The sequence below is a fragment of the Pongo pygmaeus genome, chromosome X (assembly GCF_028885625.2).
Source record: "Pongo pygmaeus isolate AG05252 chromosome X, NHGRI_mPonPyg2-v2.0_pri, whole genome shotgun sequence".
Lineage (NCBI taxonomy): Eukaryota > Metazoa > Chordata > Mammalia > Primates > Hominidae > Pongo > Pongo pygmaeus.
The window spans coordinates 109,392,874-109,415,341 of NC_072396.2; the positions used below are offsets into that span (position 1 = coordinate 109,392,874).

The window sequence follows — 22,468 nt, forward strand, 5'->3', positions numbered from 1 at the left end:
CTGTTCCACTTTTTTTCCATTCTTCTCTCTCCTTCCTTTTCTTGTTGGGAAGTTTCTATTGACATTATATTCAAACTCATTGGTTCTTTCCTCAGCTATGTAGTCTATTAATAAGCCCATCAGAGGCATTATTTTATTTCTGTTGCAGTGTGTTGATTCCTAGCATTTCCTTGAGATTATTTTTAAGAGCTTCCATCTCTCTGCTTACATTACCCATCTACTCTTACATGATGTCTACTTTTTCCGTCAGAATTATTAACATTTTAATCATACTTATTTTAAGTTCCCAATCTGGGAAATATAAAATTTCTGCCATATCTGAGTCTGTTTTTTTTTTAACTTTTATTTTAGGTTCAGGGGTACATGTGAAGGTTTGTTACATAGGTAAACAAGTGTCACAGGGGTTTGTTTTACAGATTATTTCATCACCTAGGTATTAAGCCCAGTATCCAATAGTTATCTTTTCTGCTCCTCTCCTTTCACCTTCAAGTAAACCCCAGTGTCTGTTGTTTTCTTCTTTGTGTTCATAGGTTCTTATCAGTTAGCTACCACTTATAAGTGAGAACATGTGGTATATGGTTTTCATTCCCTGCATTAGTTTGCTAAGGACATAGCCTCCAGCTCCATCCATGTTCCCACAAAAGACGTGATGTCATTCTTTTTTATGGCTGCATAGTGTTCCATGGTGTATATGTACCACATTTTCTTTATCCAATCTGTTATTGATGGCATTTAGGTTGATTCCATGTCTTTGCTATTGTGAATAGTGCTGCAGTGAACATTTGTGTGTATGTGTCTTTATGGTAGAATTAATGATTTATATTCCTCTGGGTATATACCCAGTAATGGGATTGCTAGGTCAAATGGTATATCTGTTTTGCTCTTTGAGGAATCGCCATACTCCTTTCCACAATGGTTGAACTAATTTACATTCCCACCAACAGTGTATAAGTGTTCCTTTTTCTCCACAACCTCACCAGCATCTGTTATTTTTTGACTTTTTAGTAATAGCTATCCGACTGATGTGAGATAGTATTTCATTGTGGCTTTGATTTGCATTTCTCTAATGATCAGTGATGTCGAGCATTTTTTTCGTATGCTTGTTGGCTGCATTTATGTCTTCTTTTGAAAAGTGTATGTTCATGTCCTTTGCCCACTTTTTTAGTGGGGTTGTTTATTTTTCTCTTGGAGATTTGTTTAAGTTCCTTATAGATGCTGGATATTAGACCTTTGTCATATGCATAATTTGCAAAATTTTTCTCCCATTCTGTAGATTGCCTGTTTATACTGTTGAAAGTTTCTTTTGCGATGCAGAAGTTCTTAAGTTTAATTAGACCCCATTTGTCAATTTTTGCTTTTGTTGTGATTGCTTTTGGTGTCTTTGTCATGAAAGTTTTGCCTGTGTCTGTGTCCTGAATGGTGTTGCCTAGGTTTATCTTCCAGAGTTTTTATAGTTTGGGGTTCTACATTTAATTCATTAAACCATTTTGAGTTAATTTTTGTATATGATGTAAGGAAGGGGTTCACCTTCAATCTTCTGCATATGACTAGCCAGTTGTCCCAGCATCATTTATTGAAAAGGGAGTCTTTTCCCCATTGCTTGTTTTTGGCAGCTTTGTCGAAGATCAGATGGTTAAAGATGTGTTGTCTTATTTCTGGCTCTCTATTCTTTTCCATTAGTCTATGTGCCTGTTTTTGTGCTAGCACCCTGCTATTTTAGTTGCTGTACCCCTGTAGTATAGTTTCAAGTCATTTAACGTGATGCCTGCAGTTTTGTTCTGTTAGCTTAGAATTGCCTTGTCTATTTGGGCTCTTTTTTGGTTCCTTATGAATTTCAAGGTAGTTTTTTATAGTTCTGTGAAGAATATCATTGGTAATTTGACAGGAATAGCGTTGAATCTATAAATTGCTTTGGGTAGTAGGGCTATTTTAATAATATTGATTCTTCCTATCCATAAGCATGGGATGTTTTTCCATTTTTTTGCATCTTCTCTGATTTATTTGAGGAGTGTTTTGTAATTCTTATTGTAAAGATCTTTCACCTCTCTGGTTAGCTATACACCTAGGTATTTTATTATTTTTGTGACAATTGTTAATGGGACTGCTTTTACAATTTGGCTCTCAGTTTGCCTGTTGTTGGTGTATGTGAATGCTGGTGATTTTATACATTGATTTAACATTTTTCTCATATTTTCAACTTTTTGATGTCTGCCTTAATTTCATACCATTCGACCCAGCAATCCCATTACTGGGTATATTCCAGAGGAATATAAAAGTGTATAAATCAAACTTTGCTGAAACTTTGCTGAAGTTGTTTATCAGCTGAAGGGGCTTTTGGGCTGAGACAATGGGATTTTCTAGATATAGAATCATGTTGTCTGCAAAGAGAGATAGTTTGACTTCTTCTCTTCCTATTTGGATGCCTTTATTTCTTTGTCTTGCCTGATTGCCCTGGCCAGAACTTCCAATACTACATTGAATAGGAGTGGTGACAGAGAGCATCCTTGTCTTGTGCCAGTTTTCAAGGGGGATGCTTCCAGCTTTTTCCCATTCAGTATGATGTTGGCTGTGGGTTTGCCATAGATGGTTCTTACTATTTTCAGATATGTTCTTCAATACCTGGGGTATTGATAGTTTTTAACATGAAGGGGTGTTGAATTTTACCAAAAGCCTTTTCTTTGTCTATTGAGATAATCATGTGGTTTTTGTCTTTAGTTCTGTTTATGTGATGAATCACATTTATTGATTTGCATATGTTGAACCAACCTTGCATTTCAGGGATGAAGCCTACTTGATCATGGTGTATTAACTTTAGATGTGCTGCTGGATTTTGTTTGCAAGTATTTTGTTGAGGATTTCTGCTTCAAAGTACATCAAGGATATCAGCCTGAAGTTTGTTGTTGTGTCTCTGTCAGGTTTTGTTATTAGAACAATGCTGGTTTCATAGAATGAGTTGGGGAGGAGTCCCTCCTCCTCAATTTTTTGGAATAGTTTCTGTAGGAATGGTACCAGCTCTTATTGGTATGTCTGGTAGAATTTGGCTATGAATCCCTCAAGTCCTGGGCATTTTTTTTTTTGTTTTTTTTTGTTTTGTTTTGTTTTTTGGTGGATAGGCTATTTATTATTGATGCAATTTTTTTCTTTTTTTTTTTGAGACAGAGTCTCTCTCAGTCACCCAGGCTGGAGAGCAATGGCGTGATCTCGGCTCACTGCAACCTCCGCGCCCTGGATTCAAGCAATTCTCCTATCTCAGCCTCCAGAGTAGCTGGGATTACAGGTGCCTGCCACTGCACCCAGCTAATTTTTTGTAGAGATGGGGTTTCACCATGTTGCCCAGGCTGTTCTCAAACTCCTGAGCTCAGGCAATCCACCTGCCTCAGCCTCCCAAAGTGCTAGGATTACAGGCGTGAGCCACCGTGCCTGGCCTATTGATTCAATTTCAAAGCTCATTATTAGTTTGTCCAGGGATTCAATTTCTTCCTGGCTCAGTCATGGAAGGTTGTATGTGTCTAGGAAGTTACCCATCACTTCTAGGTTTTCTAATTTGTGTACATATAGGTGTTTCTAGTAGTTTCTAATGGGGGTTTTTATTTCTGTGGGGTCAGCAGTAACATTTCCTTCATCATTTCCAATTGTGTTTATTTGGATCTTCTCTCTTCTTCTTTATTAGTCTAGCTAGTGGGCTATCTATCTTATTAATGTTTTTAAAAAACTTTTGAATGGTTTTTTGTGTCTCAATTTCCTTCAGTTCAGCTCTGATTTTTGTTATTTCTTGTCTTCTGCTAGTGTTGGAGTTGATTTGTTCTTGCTTCTCACTTTCAGTTTTGATGTTAGGTTGTTAATTTGAAACCTTTCTAACTATTTGATGTAGGCATTGAGTGCTGTGAATCTCGCCTTAACACTGCTCTAGCTGTGTCCCAGAGATTCTGGTATATTGTATCTTTGTTCTCATTATTTTCAAGGAACTTGTTAATTTCTGCCTTAATTTCATAAATTACCCGAGTCATTCCGGAGCATGTTGTTTAATTTCCATGTAATTGCATGGTTTTAAGTGATTTTTCATAGTCTTAACTTCTATTTTTATTACACTGGTCTGAGAGTGTGTTCAGTATCATTTTGGTTCTTTTACATTTGTTGAGGATTGTTTTATGTCCAATTATGTGGTTGGCTTTAGACTATGTGCCATGTACCAATGAGAAGAATGTATATTCTGTTGTTTTCAGGTGGAGAGGTCTGTAAAGGTCTGTGAGATCCATTTGGTCCAATGTTAAGTTCAGGTCTTGAATATCTTTGTTAATTTTCTGCTTTGATGATCTGTCTAATACTCAGTGGGGCGTGGAAGTCTCCCACTATTATTGTGTTGGAGTCTATGTATCTTTGTAGGTCTCTAAGAACTTGCTTTATGAATCTGGGTTCCCCTGTGGTGGGCGCATATATATTTAGGATAGTTAGGTCTTCTTGTTAAATTAAACCCATTATCATTATGTAATACCCTTTTCTATATTTTAATCTTTGTTGGTTTGAAATCGTCTGAAATTAGAATTGCAACCCCTGCTTTTTTTCTGTTTTCCATTTGCTTGGTAGATTTTCCTTCACCTTTATTTTGAGCCTGTGAATATCATTACATGTGAGATGGGTCTTTTGAAGACAGCATACAATTGGGTCTTGCGTTTTTATCCAGCTTGCCACTCTGTGCCTTTTAAGTAAGGCATTTAGCTCTTTTACATTCAAGATTAGTATTAATACGTGTGGATTTGATCCCGTCATTGTGCTGTTGGCTGGTTATTATGTTGGCTTGTTTATCTGGTTGCTTTACAGTGACACTGGTCTGTGTGTTTAAGTGTGTTTTTGTATTAGCTGGCAGTGGTCTTTTCCTTCTGTATTTATTGTTATTTTCAAGATCTCCTGTAAGGCAGGTCTGGTGGTAATGAATTCCCTAAACATTTGCTTATCTGAAAAGGATCTTATTTCTCCTTCATTTAGGAAGCTTAGTTTGGTTGGATATGAAATTCTTGGTTGAAGATTCTTTTCTTTAAGAATGTTGAATATAGGCCCCCAATCTCTTCTGGCTTGTAGAGTTTCAGCTGGGAGGTCTGCTGTTAGCCTGATGGGGTTCCCTTTGTAGGTGACCTGCCCTTTCTCTCTAGCTGTCTTTAACATTCTTTCTTTTACTTTGACCTTGGAAAATCTGGCAATTATGTATCTTGGGGATGATCTTCTTGTGTAGAATCTTGCAGGAGTTTTCTCTATTTCCTGAATTTGATTCTTGGTCTCTTTAGCAAAGTTGGAGAAGTTTTCATGAACAGTATCCTGAAATATGTTTTCCAAGTTGTTTGCTTTCTCCTCTCTTCTTTCAAGGATGCCAGTGATTCATAGATTTGGCCTTTTTACATAATCCCATATTTCTTGAATGTTTTGTTCATTCCTTTTTATTCTATTTTCTTTTTTTAATTAATTAATTAATTAATTTTTATTTTATTTTATTATTATTATACTTTAAGTCTTAGGGTACATGTGCACAATGTGCAGGTTAGTTACATATGTATACATGTGCCATGCTGGTGTGCTGCACCCATTAACTTGTCATTTAGCATTAGGTATATCTCCTAATGCTATCCCTCCCCCCTCCCCCCACCCCACAACAGTCCCCAGAGTGTGATGTTCCCCTTCCTGTGTCCATGTGTTCTCATTGTTCAATTCCCACCTATGAGTGAGAACATGCAGTGTTTGGTTTTTTGTCCTTGCGATAGTTTACTGAGAAGGATGATTTCCAATTTCATCCATGTCCCTACAAAGGACATGAACTCATCCTTTTTTATGGCTGCATAGTATTCCATGGTGTATATGTGCCACATTTTCTTAATCCAGTCTATCATTGTTGGACATTTGGGTTGGTTCCAAGTCTTTGCTATTGTGAATAGTGCCGCAATAAACATACGTGTGCATGTGTCTTTATAGCAGCATGATTTATAATCCTTTGGGTATATACCCAGTAATGGGATGGCTGGGTCAAATGGTATTTCTAGTTCTAGATCCCTGAGGAATCACCACACCGACTTCCACAAGGGTTGAACTAGTTTACAGTCCCACCAACAGTGGAAAAGTGTTCCTATTTCTCCACATCCTCTCCAGCACCTGTTGTTTCCTGACTTTTTAATGATTGCCATTCTAACTGGTGTGAGATGGTATCTCATTGTGGTTTTGATTTGCATTTCTCTGATGGCCAGTGATGGTGAGCATTTTTTCATGTATTTTTTGGCTGCATAAATGTCTTCTTTTGAGAAGTGTCTGTTCATGTCCTTCGCCCACTTTTTGATGGGGTTGTTTGTTTCTTTCTTGTAAATTTGTTTGAGTTCATTGTAGATTCTGGATATTAGCCCTTTGTCAGATGAGTAAGTTGTGAAAATTTTCTCCCATTTTGTAGGTTGCCTGTTCACTCTGATGGTAGTTTCTTTTGCTGTGCAGAAGCTCTTTAGTTTAATTAGATCCCATTTGTCGATTTTGGCTTTTGTTGCCATTGCTTTTGGTGTTTTAGACATGAAGTCCTTGCCCATGCCTATGTCCTGAATGGTAATGCCTAGGTTTTCTTCTAGGGTTTTTATGGTTTTAGGTCTAACATGTAAGTCTTTAATCCATCTTGAATTAATTTTTGTATAAGGTGTAAGGAAGGGATCCAGTTTCAGCTTTCTACATATGGCTAGCCAGTTTTTCCAGCACCATTTATTAAATAGGGAATCCTTTCCCCATTTCTTGTTTTTCTCAGGTTTGTCAAAGATCAGATAGTTGTAGATATGTAGCATTATTTCTGAGGGCTCTGTTCTGTTCCATTGATCTATATCTCTGTTTTGGTACCAGTACCATGCTGTTTTGGTTACTGTAGCCTTGTAGTATAGTTTGAAGTCAGGTAGTGTGATGCCTCCAGCTTTGTTCTTTTGGCTTAAGATTGACTTGGCGATGCGGGCTCTTTTTTGGTTCCATATGAACTTTAAAGTAGCTTTTTCCAATTCTGTGAAGAAAGTCATTGGTAGCTTGATGAGGATGGCATTGAATCTATAAATTAGCTTGGGCAGTATGGCCATTTTCACAATGTTGATTCTTCCTATCCATGAGCATGGAATGTTCTTCCATTTCTTTGTATCCTCTTTTATTTCATTGAGCAGTGGTTTGCAGTTCTCCTTGAAGAGGTCCTTCACGTCCCTTGGAAGCTGGATTCCTAGGTATTTTATTCTCTTTGAAGCAGTTGTGAATGGGAGTTCACTCATGATTTGGCTCTCTGTTTGTCTGTTATTGGTGTATAAGAATGCTTGTGATTTTTGTACATTGATTTTGTATCCTGAGACTTTGCTGAAGTTGCTTATCAGCTTAAGGAGATTTTGGGCTGAGACAATGGGGTTTTCTAGATATACAGTCATGTCATCTGCACACAGGGACAGTTTGACTTCCTCTTTTCCTGATTGAATACCCTTTATTTCCTTCTCCTGCCTAATTGCCCTGGCCAGAACTTCCAACACTATGTTGAATAGGAGTGGTGAGAGAGGGCTTTATTTTTTTCTGACTATCTTAATTCAGAGAATCAGTCTTCAAGTTCTGAGATTCTTTCCTCAGCTTGCTTTATTCTGGTATTAATACTTGTGATTACATTGTGAAATTCTTGTATTGTGTTATTTAGCTCTGTCATACCTGTTAGGTTCATTCTTATACCAGCTATTTTGTCCTTCAGCTCCTGTATCATTTTATTGTGATTTTTTTCCCTTGGATTTGGTTTTTTCATCCTCCTCAATCTCAGTGATCTTTGTTCCTATCCATATTCTGAATTCTATTTCTGTCATTCCTGCCAGTTCAGCCTGGTTAAGAACTCTTATGGGAGAACTCATGCATTTGTTTGTAGGACATACAACACTCTGGCCATTTGAGTTACTAGAGTTCTTGCGTTGGTTCTTTCTCATCTCTGCCTGTGGATGTTCCTTTAACTGCAGTGTAGATTGAGTACAGTCAATAGATGTTTCTGGATGTTTTCACTGGGCTGAGGCTTTGTGCGGGGTCTTTGTTTGAAGCTTACTTCCTGTCTCTGGTTTCAGAGGGGGGTATGTTAATGAAGTATTTTTAATGTTGAAGATTTGGGGTGTGATCCAGCAGGTGGCACATAGGCTCATTGGTCAGTTGGTACACTCTTGCTCAGTTGTGTGGCTTTCCTATGTTTCCTCACATTTGGAGCCCTGTTCCCTCTCAATGCTCTTAAAGTGTGGCTTCCTCTCTCCTTTGAGTGCTGGCTGTAGGTTGCAACTTGGCACTACTGGGCTTCTCGTAGTAGCTCTGGGGTGATCTCAGTGTTTTATGATTTTCCCCAACTTGGAAGCAGCAGAGGAAGGGACCTTAGCAGTGGTTGTGGCCAAGGATCATTTGCTTGTCTCCTGGGAGTTCCACTCCAGAGAGGTGCAGGTCAGCAATGGCTTAGTGCAGTCAGCCCAGGATGAAGGGCCTGTGCTGTGGGTCCAAGCCAGGACTTCCATGTCTGGTGACAAGTTGTAGGGGATGTGTGGGACCTGTGGGAGATGGACTGGCCTCCTCTCCTTGGGTCAACTGCAGCTTGCTGGTGGTGTGGTTAAAGTACTTAGGATATTTCCTCCGTAGTCTGAGGGTAGCAAGGGCCATTCCACTACAGAGGTAGTAGCACAGAGGTTTTCAGTTGTCCTTGGAGACTCTGTCCAGGAAGTTGCCAAGTTGCCTGGAGGACCTGCCCAGTAAGGAGATATGGGAATAGGCACCCACATAACAGTCTGGTCAATTTTCCATAGAGCTGCTGTAGTATGCTGGAGGCCTGCTTTAGTCAGTAGTCACCTTGGATTTTCTAGTACCTGGAGGTATCACTAGTGGAGGCTACAAAACAGCAAAGATGGCAGCCTGCCTCTCCCTCTGGGAGCTTTATCCCAGGGAGGTATGGACCTGTTGCTAGCCCAAAGTCACCTGAAGGAGGTGGGTGGAGACCCTGGTTGGAAGGTCCCACTCAGTGAGGAGGAATGTGATTGGGGACCTGCTTAAAAAAGCAGCCTGGCCACATTTGGTAGAGCAGCTCTGCTGTGCTGGGGGTCTGCTCTAGCCCCTGGTTGCCTTGGACACTCCAAAGCCCCAAAGTTGGAACAGCTAAGTTTCCCAAACAGCAAGGATGATGGCCCACCCCTCCTTCTGAGAGCTTCATCTCAGGGAGGTTAAAAATCTCTGTTAGCCAGAGAACACCGACAGGGGTGGCTGGAGGCCCAGTTTGGGAGGTCCCGCCCAGTGAGTAGGAAAGGGATTGGGGACTCACTTAAAGAAGCAGTCTCGCCACATTTTGGTAGAGCAGCTGTTTTTTGCTGGGGAATCCCTTCTGCCCCTGGTCAGCTTGGACTCTCCAAAGCCTGAAGGTTGAAATGGCTAGGTCACCCAAACAGCAACGATGGTGGCCCACCCCTCCCTCTTGGATCTCCATCCTGGGAAGGTTACAAATCTCTGTTGGTTGGAAAATACCAGCAGGGGTGGCTGCAGGCCCAGTCTGGCAGGTCCCGTCCAGTGAGGAGGAGTAGGATCGGGGATCCACTTAAAGAAGCAGTCTGGCCACGTTTTGGTAGAGCAGCTGTGCTGTGCTGGGAGATCCCTTCCACCACTGGTCAGCTTAGACTCTCCAAAGCCTGCAGGCTGGAATGGCTAAGTCACCCAAACAGCAAAGATTCCCCCTGCGCCCGGCCCTGGGAGCTCCTTTTTAGGGAGGTGCGATGCCCCTACCGGTGGCTAGCTGGAATTCCAAGTCTTGTTCTGTTAGGTGCTGTGGACATGGAGCCTGCAGGCTATTGCTGCTCAGCCCCCTGGGTTCAGCCTCTTTCCTAGGGGTATGTTTGGAGGTCTAACCTTCCACTTTGCCAGAGCTGCAGCTACCCTTTCTGGAAAGCCCAAGTATATAAGACTCCAGGGTTTCCTCACATGCTTGAGTGGCTGCTCTGCCAAGGCTCCACGTAGCTCTGTCTGTTAGACTGAAGGCCCTGGTAGAGTGGGTTCATATGGAGATCTGCTGATCTGAGGGTTGCAAAGATCCGTGGGAGAAGCGTGGTTTCCTGTGGTCACACATTCACTCACCACTTCTCTGCACAGGGGAGGTTCTCCTGGCTCCATGTTGCTTCCAGGTGGGCCGTCGTCCTGTCTTGCTTTTCTTCATTCTCCACAGGAAAAGTTGTTTTCTTGATTAGTCCCAATGTGAGTACCTGGATGCTTCAGTTGAAGGTATTGTATTTACTCGCCCCTTTTTTTCCTCTATGGGCCACACATGCTAGCTGCTTCTAGTCAGCCATCCTGGCCACTTCATATCTTAGTCTATTTCTGATGCTTGCTCTCTCTTCAAGCTGTTTTTTTGTTTGTTTGTTTGTTTTGTTTTTTGACTTGGTATACCTTGTAATTTTTCGTTGAAACCCAGCCATGATGTACTGACTGGGTAAAAAGGAACTGAGATAAATAGGCCTTTAGTGTGAGGTTTTTACATTTTTCTGGCTAAGAGTAAGGCTGTTTTTACTGTTTTCTATAATTGTTGGTGTTAGAGGCTACAGTTCTTTCTGGTGTCCTTGTTTTTCACTCTTCTATTGTCTTTGGGTTTCCCTAGAGACTTCTTAAATAAGATGTGAATTGTGCAGTTCTTTAAACTGTGACGCCCTATTATTAGACAGGAGTCCTAACTGATGTGTTGGTAAGATACAGGGTGAGAGTAAGTGCTATATAATATTATGACTAGGTCTCAGCTTTTTAGTGAACCTTGTCTCTGAACTGTGACCACAAGTTCTTCTCAGCTTCTCTCCCATCCACTACTTGAGACAGGAAGGCTAGAAGGGCTAGAGCTGGCTTTTTTTCCTCCTCCACTTCAAAGGCTAAAAGGAGCCTTGGATAGTTTCCTTCTCCATGTCAAAAGCTAGAAAAGGGTAAAGAGTTCATACCAGTTGCTGGTTCGTGCAGCTGCTTCTGCTCCTAGTGAGCTGTGCTTCTCTATGTTCTCCTGTCTCTCCAGTTTTTGGGGTAGTAGTTTTCTTTGTGACCTCAGTTATCTGATGGATCTGAAAATGGTTATTGATGTTCAGTTTGTCTGGCTTTTTTCTTGTTGTGAGGATAGTGGTAATGACTTCTAAGCCCTTTACATGTCAGACTGGAAACCAGAAGTTAATCTCAGCCTTAGAATGATAACTTTAGGTTAAAGTATTGTCTCTAGACTGCTATAGAAAATTGAGTCACATTAACTCCTGATGATCATTAATATATCATAACACATGTATAACCTGAAAGCAAAGTACTAAAAGTAATAAAAATAATAGACTAATAGTTAATATTTATTGAGTAGTTTTAGCATGTGATGCCCTATATTACAGGGCATTTACATATATCACCTCAGTTAATCTTTATAATCACCCCAATTGGTAAATATTATCACCACCTGTTTTTTTTAAATAGGTGAAGCAACTGAAGCTTAGATTGATTTAGTAGCATGCTCAAAAACATACTACTTGGAATTCTAATCCAAGTGTTTAGTCCGGAACTTATATTCTTAACCACTGTGGGCTACCAATATCAACATTAATACTGTGAAGATAGAAAGTTGAAGAAATAGAGCTTGGAAGGGAAGGGCTCCTTGTAGTTGGTTATCCTAGGCCTTTGGAGTAGAGATAGGCTGAAAAGGACAAGGTTCATACCTAATTTGCAATCGTACTCCTAATTGTCTCTTCCATCTTTAAACTGCAGACAGTTCAGTTTCCCTAAAGATTTTTTTTTTTTTCTTTTGAGATGGAGTTTCACTCTTGTTGCCCAGGCTGGAGTGCAATGGTGCAATCTTGGCTCACTGCAACCTCTGCCTCCTGGGTTCAAGTGATTCTCCTGCCTCAGTCTCCCAAGTAGCTGGGTTTACAGGTATGCACCACCACGCCCAGCTAATTTTGTATTTTTAGTAGAGATGGGGTTTCTCTATGTTGATCAGGCTGGTCTCAAACTCCTGACCTCACATGATCCACCCGCCTCGGCCTCCCAAAGTGCTAGGATTACAGGCATGAGCCACTGCGCCTGGCCCCCTAAATATTTTTAAACAGATGTTTAGATGCCCTGTGGGAGAGTACAGTCTCCAGGGGAAAGGAGAAAAGTTTGCCTAAGGGGTGGATGTTGGGTATTCAAACAAAGGTGTTTGAGGACTAGAGGTTACATGATTAGTTTATGGTCACATAGCTGCTTTGTGGTTAAACCTCAGAATCAGAAGAAATATTGAAATCAATCTTCCTGATGTTCTTGCCGTGAAGAATGAGTCATGTGCTCTGAATGGCACTAAAGTAACCACAACCACCAAATCAAATGGATTTAAAAAACACCTGTAGGTATGATGATGATATCTCAGAAATAGACTATGAGTACAGTGGTAAATATTTCAGGTTGGAAACTCCAAGATCCAAATTTGGCTGGCAACAGGTTACTTTGGGGTTCTTAGTAAACAGATATCTCAGTTGTGCATTCTGGGCTTTCAACCCAGTAACTACTGGCACAGGACATTTGCCACCTAGGAAGGTAGGGAGGGAGGGGAAAAAAGCTGGGCTTTAAGTGTTGACATTATGTTGACTGGATAAGGATGTCCTACAACAGACTACTCTATGAGGGGATAGCCAGGCCACAAAACGGATCTGATTGTTGAACTTAAGCAACTCTAGCAAGACAGGCTCTCAGCAAAATTTTCAAGTTGATGAGGTTTAATAGTCCCAGGGACAATAAATAGTAGGGGGATTACACAGTGAGTTCAGTATTAGGGAACTGCTCAAATTTGAGCCTTTGGTGGTTTGTCCTGGCCTCAGACAACCATCTTGAGACTTGACCTATGCACTTCAAATTCTTTGCCTAGTATGTTGCTAGAATTAAACACATCTGGAGCAGTGGGGTATGGTGATATTCTTTGGCTGTGTCTGTACTCAAATCTCATCTTGAATTGTAGTTCCCATAATCCCCATGTCTCATGGGAGGGACCAACCAGGTGGAGATAATTGAATCATGGGGGTGGTTTCCCCCATCCTGTTCTCATGATAGTGAGTGAGTTCTCACGAGATCTGATGGTTTTATAAGGGGCTTCTCCTTTTGCTGGGCACTCATTCTCTCTCCTGCCACCCTGTGAAGAGGTGCCTTCCTCCATATTGTAAGTTTCCTGAAGCATCCCCAGCCATGCAGAACTGTGAGTCAATTAAGCCTCTTTTCTTTATTAATTACCCAGTCTTGGGTATTTCTTCATAGCAGCATGAGAACAGACTAATACATATGGCAATACTGTCTGTTCATTAGGAAGTTAGTGAGCAGGAGAGAAGCAATGACAGCAGTAAGCCTAGCAGCCAGCAGCTTACTGGGAGAAAGAGTGCCGATAATGGAACCAAGAGCCTGGAAGACTTCTGAGAGTCTATATAGGCATCCAGACTGAGGTAGAATAGCCAACAAAGTAACTTTGCAAAAGGCGTATTAGTGGAGGCAGGATGGGAACCTTTAGAAATTGTCTGTGTTGTATGACCACTCCTTATGGTGCTGCCCAACAAGAATGTAATGAATAAACCTGCAAGCCTCTGGATTCTGGCTGTTCACATGGTAGTGAATATTATTCCCATAAGCAAATTTGCTGAAGATGACAGAACTTGGGGGAGCCCCACATTTTAACCTAGAGATGTCTTACCCTAAAGCCAGTTTGCCTTTTCTTCTATACTACATTGTCTCTAGAGGGATGTTGGTGACCTGAAGACAACATTTTCTTATGCCACAGTTAAAAAAAAATAAAAGTCCTCTGTTGGATACAAAGAACCTTTTATAAGGCTAGATGGCAGCTTGGAAAACACATAGGACTATCTTGATCATTCCCAAAGAACATATAAAGATTCCAGGCTGTTCTTCATCAGGAGTTATTTTCTAATTCCTATACACTCTTTAGTTTTTACTTCCTGGGGAGAAAAAGCAAAACAGTGAGCGGAGAAAATGAAAATTGTTAGAATTAATTGCGTATGGACTTTCCCCAAAATGACATTAGAAAATGACACCATTTGTCTTTGAATGAGTGTGTGGGCTTATTTGCCCACACCCACCACTGTTGTGTGAAAGCGCAGCAGCTCAGTTTTCATTTTCCTTTCCTCTCAAAATGCCCAGAGGGACCATATTTTTGTTTAATGACCTTCAGAATGATTCTTTAGAAATCTGAGGCTATCAGAGTTGGAAACAATGCGAAAATAATTGTGGATTATTATTGTATGACGGCAGTGGCAGCTGGGCTGTTTCTTTTTCTCTGTGTTCAGACTTTCTTCTTCATTTTCCCAGAAACCTTATATCCCAAGGTTTAACTCAGAAGCAAATCTCATATAAGTGATAAACCTTGCCAGACATGGTATGTAATATAATTTCAGACAGGCCCTTAACTGTTCTTCAGGAAGACCCTAGGGAGTGAAGCAGCCTTATATCTACATGCCCTCAATAGTATTACTTTTATTTACTCTCTGACAATGTGTGTAGGTAATTGTATTGAAAGTAAAGCAAGCATATCTCTTAAATAGTATACCTGTGAATTTAAGCACCAGTTTGTGTGTTTTGTTGTCAAAATTCTTGCTAACATGAAAGAAAAAAAATGTTGTTATGAAAAAAATGGGTACTCGCTGTCTCAGATCACTTACACACACACACACATACACACACATACACATGAACACAAATACACAAGCACTCACAGCTGGGGATTGAGGGTCAGCACAGATTCTAACTTTACATGAATGTTTAAGATATGCGTATGGAGGCAGGGGTGAGGAGTGGTAGATGCAGATGTTGTATACACCATAGTGGGGAAAGTAAAAAGTGCTCTCAACTATTGTTCACATCATCTACCTCAAAATCAATTTATTTATTGCCTTAACTGACAAACAGAATTTACATGATAAAATACTTTTTTTTTTTTTTTTTTTTGAGACAGAGTCTCATTCTTGTCACCCAGAATAGAGTGCAGTGGCGTGATCTCGGCTCACTGCAAACTCTGCCTCCTGGATTCAAGAGATTCTCCTGCCTCAGCCTCTCAAGTAGCTAGGATTACAGGCACGTGACACCACGCCCAGCTAATTTTTGTATTTTTAGTAGAGACAGGGTTTTTATCATGTTGGCCAGGCTGGTCTCAAACTCCTGACCTCAAGTGGTCCGCCTGCCTCAGCCTCCCAAAGTGCTGGGATTACAGGCGTGAGCCACCTTGCCTGGCGATAAAATATTTTTTGCCTTGAATATTCAGCACTCCCTAACAGCTATCCCCTACACCATGACTGATGTTTGTACAGCATTTGGCTACCACTTTGGTAGAACATTTGAGGCAAATGATAGCCAGAATGGGACAATATCTAATAAGTAGTCTGAAAAAAAATTCCTGAAAGACAAAGATACTTGCCTGAATATTCTTACATACTTGGCTGTTGTTATATCCTTGTCACTTTCTGGAAAAGTATTAAACATTCCTTTCTAGGGAAGTCCAATCTTGGTAGCAAGATTCCCTCACATTCCTATCAGGAGAGTAAGATAATTGGCTTCAAAACCCAAATCTTGTTCTGTGGTTATACATCACTGAACTCAGAAAGTAAGTGGATGATTTCTCCAGGCTGTTACTATAACAAAGCGTGTCCTCATTTTACCTGGCTATGTTTCTAGACAAGTCCTTAATTTTTTATATTCCTTCCCTCTCTACCCCCACATGGATTTCTTGATTACAAGAAGGGAGATTCTGAAGTACTAGTATTAGTTTTTATAATAAGGAATAATTAATGAAACAATTGTAAACTTCATTGCCAATATAAAATCCTATTATGAATGTTTAATAATGCCTAAGACTCCCCTGGAGTATACTAAGTGGCTAAGTGAACCATGTCCTCTTAGGACTCTTAGGAAATATCCTTGTCAAATAGAAAGAACCAGGACATTATAATAATATTTAGTGACTGTTAAGGTTCTGCTATACCTCTCTTGTATTTGGGGAGCCTCTATGCTATTCTATTTATTTTTTTCAGAATGCCTCTAAAGACTTCTTGCTCTTGGGGTCAGGCCTTTAAAGTGGTTTGTAGTGCAATAGTTGTGATATTAGAATTGGATACAATAGGACACATTTGTGATTTTTCTTGGTCATTGACTTAACTCCTTAGTTACATATTTTGAAAACAAAAGAGAAGAATACAAAAAAGTAAAAGTACTAACTTGCTGGTACTGAGATGTAGTCTGTGAACTTCTATTTTTTGCTTACTTGCAAATATTTTATCTGCAGGAATGCAAGCCAAAAATGTGGAGAAGCATAATAATACAGAAAGGAAATGCTCTTCTGATCCAAGAGGTTCAAGAAGAAGATGGAGGAAATTACACATGTGAACTTAAATATGAAGGAAAACTTGTAAGACGAACAACTGAATTGAAAGTTACAGGTAGGAGTCGGTTCTACAAAATTATGGCAAATGAGATTTTAGTATAATTTGGTTTGGGAAGCAAGAGTTTTGTTCAAAGAGTCAACTTTCTGTGAATTTAGAATTGCCTGCAAATCAAATAGTTGAGAAACTTGCTATTAATAAGTAGTACTGAGTAAAAGCAATATATGGAATATGAAAAAAGAGTTTAGAGAACAAGGGCCTAGTTGCTGCATATCTGTTCTCTGTCTTTATGAAAGGTTCTGAACTCTTCAAGGTATCATTATTACTAAACATCTCAGAAAATATATAGTGGAGCCACTCTAGAATGTTGACTTAACCCATTTGTGGAATCTCCTTGTAGGTGAAGGCTGATTTTAGAATGAGAGTCTGTTAGATTTTTGGAATGAAATCTTCTTAGACTGCATCTAAAATATCATTAATACAAAATTCTCCATAAGTGAGTGATGTTATTGTGAGCTTCTAGTGATTCTTAGAGCAACTCCAAATGAAGAACATGCATGTATGTTTTAAATCTGAAGTACAAACAAAATGTAAACTAGTGGAAGGATAAACTCAGAATATTCTTACTTGTTAGGGAGTTTTAGGAAGTAATTTTCAAAGACATAAGACAGAATCTAATACCAAAAAGATATGCCTTACAATGAATGTGATGGAACCTAAGAAACTGTATGACAAAAAAATCTACTTACTATTGCTCACGAACAAATCTTGACTAATTTTCCTATTATTATATCTGTCATGTGTATTATAATCTCATATGTGGAACCTAAAAAAAAGTTGAATGTGTTGCAGAAGAGAGTAGAAAAATGGATACGGAACAGAGAGTGGGGAATAAGGAGTGTAGGTCAAAAGGTGCATACAAAGTTGCAGTTATATAGGATGAATAAGTCTAGTGATTTAATGTACGGCATGTAGTTAATAATATTGTATGCTGAGGCCAGCATAGTGGTTCATGCCTGTAATCAATCCCAGCACTTTGGGAGGCCAAGGCAGGTGGATCACTTGAGGTCAGGAGTTTGAGACCAGCCTGACCAACATGGGGAAACCCTGTCTCTACTAAAAAAAAAAAAAAAAAAAAATTAGCCAGGCGTGGTGGCATGTGCCGGTAATCCCAGCTACTAGGGAGGCTGAGACAGGAGAGTTGCTTGACACAGGAGGCAGAGTTTGCAGTGAGCTGAAATCACGCCACGTCACTCCAGCCTGGGCAACAGAGCAAGACTCTGTCTCAAAAATAAAAAATAAATATAATATTGCATGTTGAAAATTTGCTAAGAGAGTAGATTTTAGGTGCTCTTACCACAAAAATACATATGAGGAGATTGATATGCTAATTTGTTTGACTATAGTAATCAGTTTGCTATGTATATGTATAACAAAAACATCTTGTTGTATACCTTAAATATAAATAATTTAAAAAGTATGTGTATGTTTGTATGTATACACATACATATTTCTATTGTGGATAATATCCAAGCCATGATAAACTTTGAAATTACCTAGACAATTGCAATACTGATTGCATTAATTGACTTAGGATTAATGCACTTGGGCATTACTTGTTTAACCATCTAATGCCAACATCAGCCAGTTGGTTAATTTATAACATACTCTTGCTAATGTTAGCAATACATTTTTTCTTCTATTTTTGTTTAAAAAGGTTCAAAAAGGTCTGGATGACCTTTTTGAGATAGTGTTAAAATCAGTCAACTAATTAATACTTGCTGAGTTAAGTTCATTGCTATAACCCATATATTTAATTAGGTTTTGGATCCTTGAGATTCATTGTTTTTGTCTTTTTCAAAATTCTAAATGTTAGCACAGGGAACACAAAATATATATTTTCAATAAACTAATATATAATATACATATATATTACTTCACTCTCTATACTAATAAATGATAGTTTTACTTCTTAGTTTGATTTTGTAGAGTGCCTTCTATGAAAGTTTAAATAATTCTTTTGATTAGAATTGCATGTTCTTTTCCCCATGAGCTTTCAAAATAACTACTATATTGGGCCAATTCCAAATAGCAAAGATCTGCTTTTGATTAGTTTCTGATTTCTTCAACATGAACTAGACTTCCCTGCCTCATTCATGGCAGAAAATTCAATCTTGGGCAGTTGTACATTATTAATAAGTGACCTGACCATGCACAAAGCGTCACAGCATCATCACTTTGGCCACAGTCACTAATCCTTATGAGAGGCTTGCAGAGCACTTCCATTTTGGATCATTTGCTGAATCTTGTAACATTATAGTATTTGGCTTGAGTTTCAAGTTGAACCACAATAAAGTAAACACCAAACCTCCTTTTCACTCACATCAAATGGGTTCTGTTGACAACGCATTTGCTTCTTTCATTTCATTTTAGATTCTGGAAAAGAGAGCTAGAGCTAATTATTTTGTGTATTTTATAAGATGTTAGTTTACTTGTTTTAACTACAGATCTAAAATTTCATTTGAATACCTTGCAGAGGATCTCAAAATTTAATGTGCATCAGGATCATGTGAAGGGACCCAGATAGGATGAAGATGAAGATCTCTAAATACAGATCCTCAGGTTTCTCCCTTAGATTCTAATTTAGTATATCAGTAAGACTAGGAATTTACCTTTTTGTCCAGGTGATTCTGTTTTATGCTTTCCAAGGATCATGTTTTTGAGAGACACTAGAGAATGGTGCTAACAAGTCAAAGTCATAGATTTGATTATTTTGTGAGTATGTTAGTTCACACACGCACACACACACACTGATTTTTAGAGGCCCCAATTTGTTTCCTTTAAATTTCTAAGAACTGCCATGGAAATAGAGATCATGGTAACCAAGGAAAATGTGTCAAGGTAGTGTGTGGGTAAAAGCGACTTCAACTAGGGAAAGCAGTCATTTATTCACTTACCACTTAAATATTTACTGAGTACATGTTACATGCCAGGCAACAAGCTAGGAGCTGGAAAAGATAATTCAAAATTTGTTTATGATTATCCTTGGGTCAGTGGTCGTCATTCATATAAGAAAGTATCATATTTGTGTATTTATTCACACAGTTCAAATGTTTTGCTTGATGTAGAAACAAAATGGCTACTTGGTATGGAAGTTCAAGAGGTTGCTCTGTGAAGGTTTATTCTTTTTTGGAACATTATATAACTTATACCATGCTTTGTATGCTCAATAATATGAAAAAAATTAACAAGCAGATTGTCTTCTCATAATTCAAAATATAAGGCTAGGATTATTTAAAGAGTAACCACTCATACTTGTTTTGGGTTTAGCATGGGATAAGAATTTCAATATGACATGAATAGAGTTGGTTAATTACAAAATTATGTAAATAGAGGTTCTTTAAATGGTGTATTTCCCTTATGCAAATTTTGAAAGATTGTCAAATTTCTAAAGCTTATTTTCTGACTATTCTTTTTAAATTTATGATTCTGAGAAATATAACTTTAGTAAAACAACTGTTTCTTAAAGGTACATAGGTGCTATTTGCTTTAAGAAGGTCAAGTATAAAAAGATCCAGATATTCAAATCTGATAAATTAGAAGGTTATCATTAGCTTTAATGAAATTATTTCTCCATATATGCCATAGTGTTTCTTTAAATAGTTAGCTTTCTTTCTGCATTAAAACAGGATTTGATTTAAATGCAACTTTTCTGGAACACTTTTATTATATAAATCGTAGCAGACTTTTGTGATATTATTGTGGAAATTTCTTTTTATTCCTTCGAAGGCTGCAGATGCATAGGGAAGGGTTTAACAACAAATAGACGTGAACAGTAGCATGTTTAGGTCATTTGCTAATGATGCCTACAGCGACAGTTTTATTTCCCACAGCATATTTTAGGTGACTATATGCTATTTTAAAGTTTTTTTCTTATTCTCATGTTGAATTTGTGCGGAGGGCTAATTGAAGTGTAAAAGTAAGATAGGAGAGTTGGTTATAAGAAGGTGAGAATTGTAGTACAGGTGATAATGGAAAAAGGAGAAGAGGAGTAGGAGAGAGTGAGCAACATAATGGGATAGAGTCTCTAGGGATAAGAAGAGAAAGTCTGCCTTAAGAAGGTCAAAGGCAGACATTACTTATAGGGATTCTTCAAAATGGACATAAGAAGGAAGCCGGAACTAATTATCTTTATTTGGAAGGCAATTCACCATTCACCTGGCAAATCATTCAGAAATACATGCTTTTATGCAGCTTTTTAGACATGAGCATTAGCTACTTAGAAGAAACCACTAACCTGTTTCCTGGTGAATATGCAAATAACACCTTTCCTCCTGATTATTGTAGACAGCTCTAGAGTCCCTGATTGGAGACTTTTCACACATTAGGGGTAATCTCTTAACCCATTGGCATTTGAATATGATAGCAAGAAGGATTTATTTCTTGAAAATACTTCAAAGATTTGCTGCTAGATTACTATTCAGCAGTAGTAGCAAAGCAATCTGGATATAAAGCTTGGGGTAACACTACCAAGTAGGATTTGGGATCAGTCTTTGGTGAATATGTTCAAACGCATGGCTTTAGCAAGTGCTTTTAATTCCACTTTGCAAAGTTTAATTGTAGTGCCTTGTTGCAGGTGTCATTTAGATTACATAGCTTGTTAGAAAAACTTTCCTCTGGTGTGGAAAATGGCAGCTATTTACATGCAGAGGAAGCAATTTCACATTCAGGCTGGAAAACACGCTTTTTTTTTGTCCTGGCTCTTAGTTTATTTATCCTTCTACTGTTAATGCTGAGATTTTGCAGGGGAGGGTGAGTTTAGAAAAAAAACAGTGGAACATAGCAATATGGTGGAGAGTTGGTGAAATAAATGGTAGCGGGGATTTTGACTGAATAAAGATAGTATAACAGAAGTAATATCTAAGCCAGCAACTCCATAATAATCATAAAAGGGGCTCCCAGAGAGCTTTTATCTATTGAGAGCTCACTGTGCAGCATACATTGCGTTTAGAGGTTTTCATTCATTTTCTCATTTAGTCCTCACAACCAACATATGAGGGTGGTGTTGGGGCTCAGAAAACAATACCTCAAAATGAAGGACTCAGAAGCAAGTTTGTCTTTGACCTTTTCCTGCCCTCCTGTCTCTCAGTCCCATTCTCCCCACCCTCCCCCGAGGCTAGCCATAGAAACTGGAATCCCTCTTCCCCAAAGCAGGTCATAGAAACCAGAACCCCTTTCCCGCAAAGCCAGCCATAAAACCTAAAAATATTACTCTAACTTTCTCTCCACTTCTCTGTGTGAAAACTGGCCACACAGAAATTATTTGACCTACCTTGTTTAACTATAGGTCATAAGGTCCCCATTCCAGAGAAGGTCCTGCCCCACACCCAGAAGGAAGGAATGTGTGCTCAGAGAAGCCCAGAAGAATCTAGACAGACAGGCCTTGCCGGTTTTCCCCACTCATCTCATTAGCATTAGATCATAGTCTTTTTATCAAATCATATGCCTACATGGCTATCCATTTTTTGTTGAACCTAAGCATAAAAATGGGCAATTTTCTCTGTATCTTTGGGTCTTCATTCTGAAGGCTCCTGTGTATACAGTGTATACATGTTAGATAAATGTATATGCTTTTCTCCAATTATTCTGCCTTTTGCTGAAAGAGTTGATTTTTCAGCAAATCTTCAGAGGGCCAAGGGGAATTTTCTGCCTGGGCCCCTATGGTGGTTACTATTATTGTCCCAATTTATAGAGAAATAAACTAAAACTTAGGTGAAATGATGTACCCAAAGTCACGTACTCAGGAAATGACAGAACACAGATATAAACCTAGGTCTTTCCAATTCTCAGATGTAGCTTTTTAATCACCACCAGGCAAAAAACTGCATGATTTCACTCACCAAATGTGTATTGCATACCTAGAGAACATAAACCAAAATATTGGACACGATGTCTATCATTCCACTATAATATTCTTTTTGGACATTCACAGTTTGGTCTTCAATAATTCCCTATTAGAATTTAGATATCCATAAAAAAAGCACACTTGGCATTTTGAACTTAGTCCTTAGCTCTTAGCA

At 38.9% G+C, this 22,468-nt stretch overlaps 1 protein-coding gene across 1 annotated transcript in view; it reads left to right on the forward strand.

The window, feature by feature from the left end:
- The window catches only part of IL1RAPL2 (interleukin 1 receptor accessory protein like 2), a 662,085-nt gene that overhangs the window by 142,322 nt on the left and 497,295 nt on the right, over positions 1-22,468 (forward strand). Inside the window, exon 5 of the mRNA XM_063660227.1 lies at positions 16,292-16,445. Within this exon, the coding sequence (XP_063516297.1) occupies positions 16,292-16,445 (154 nt within the window). The remainder of the gene's footprint in view (positions 1-16,291; positions 16,446-22,468) is intronic.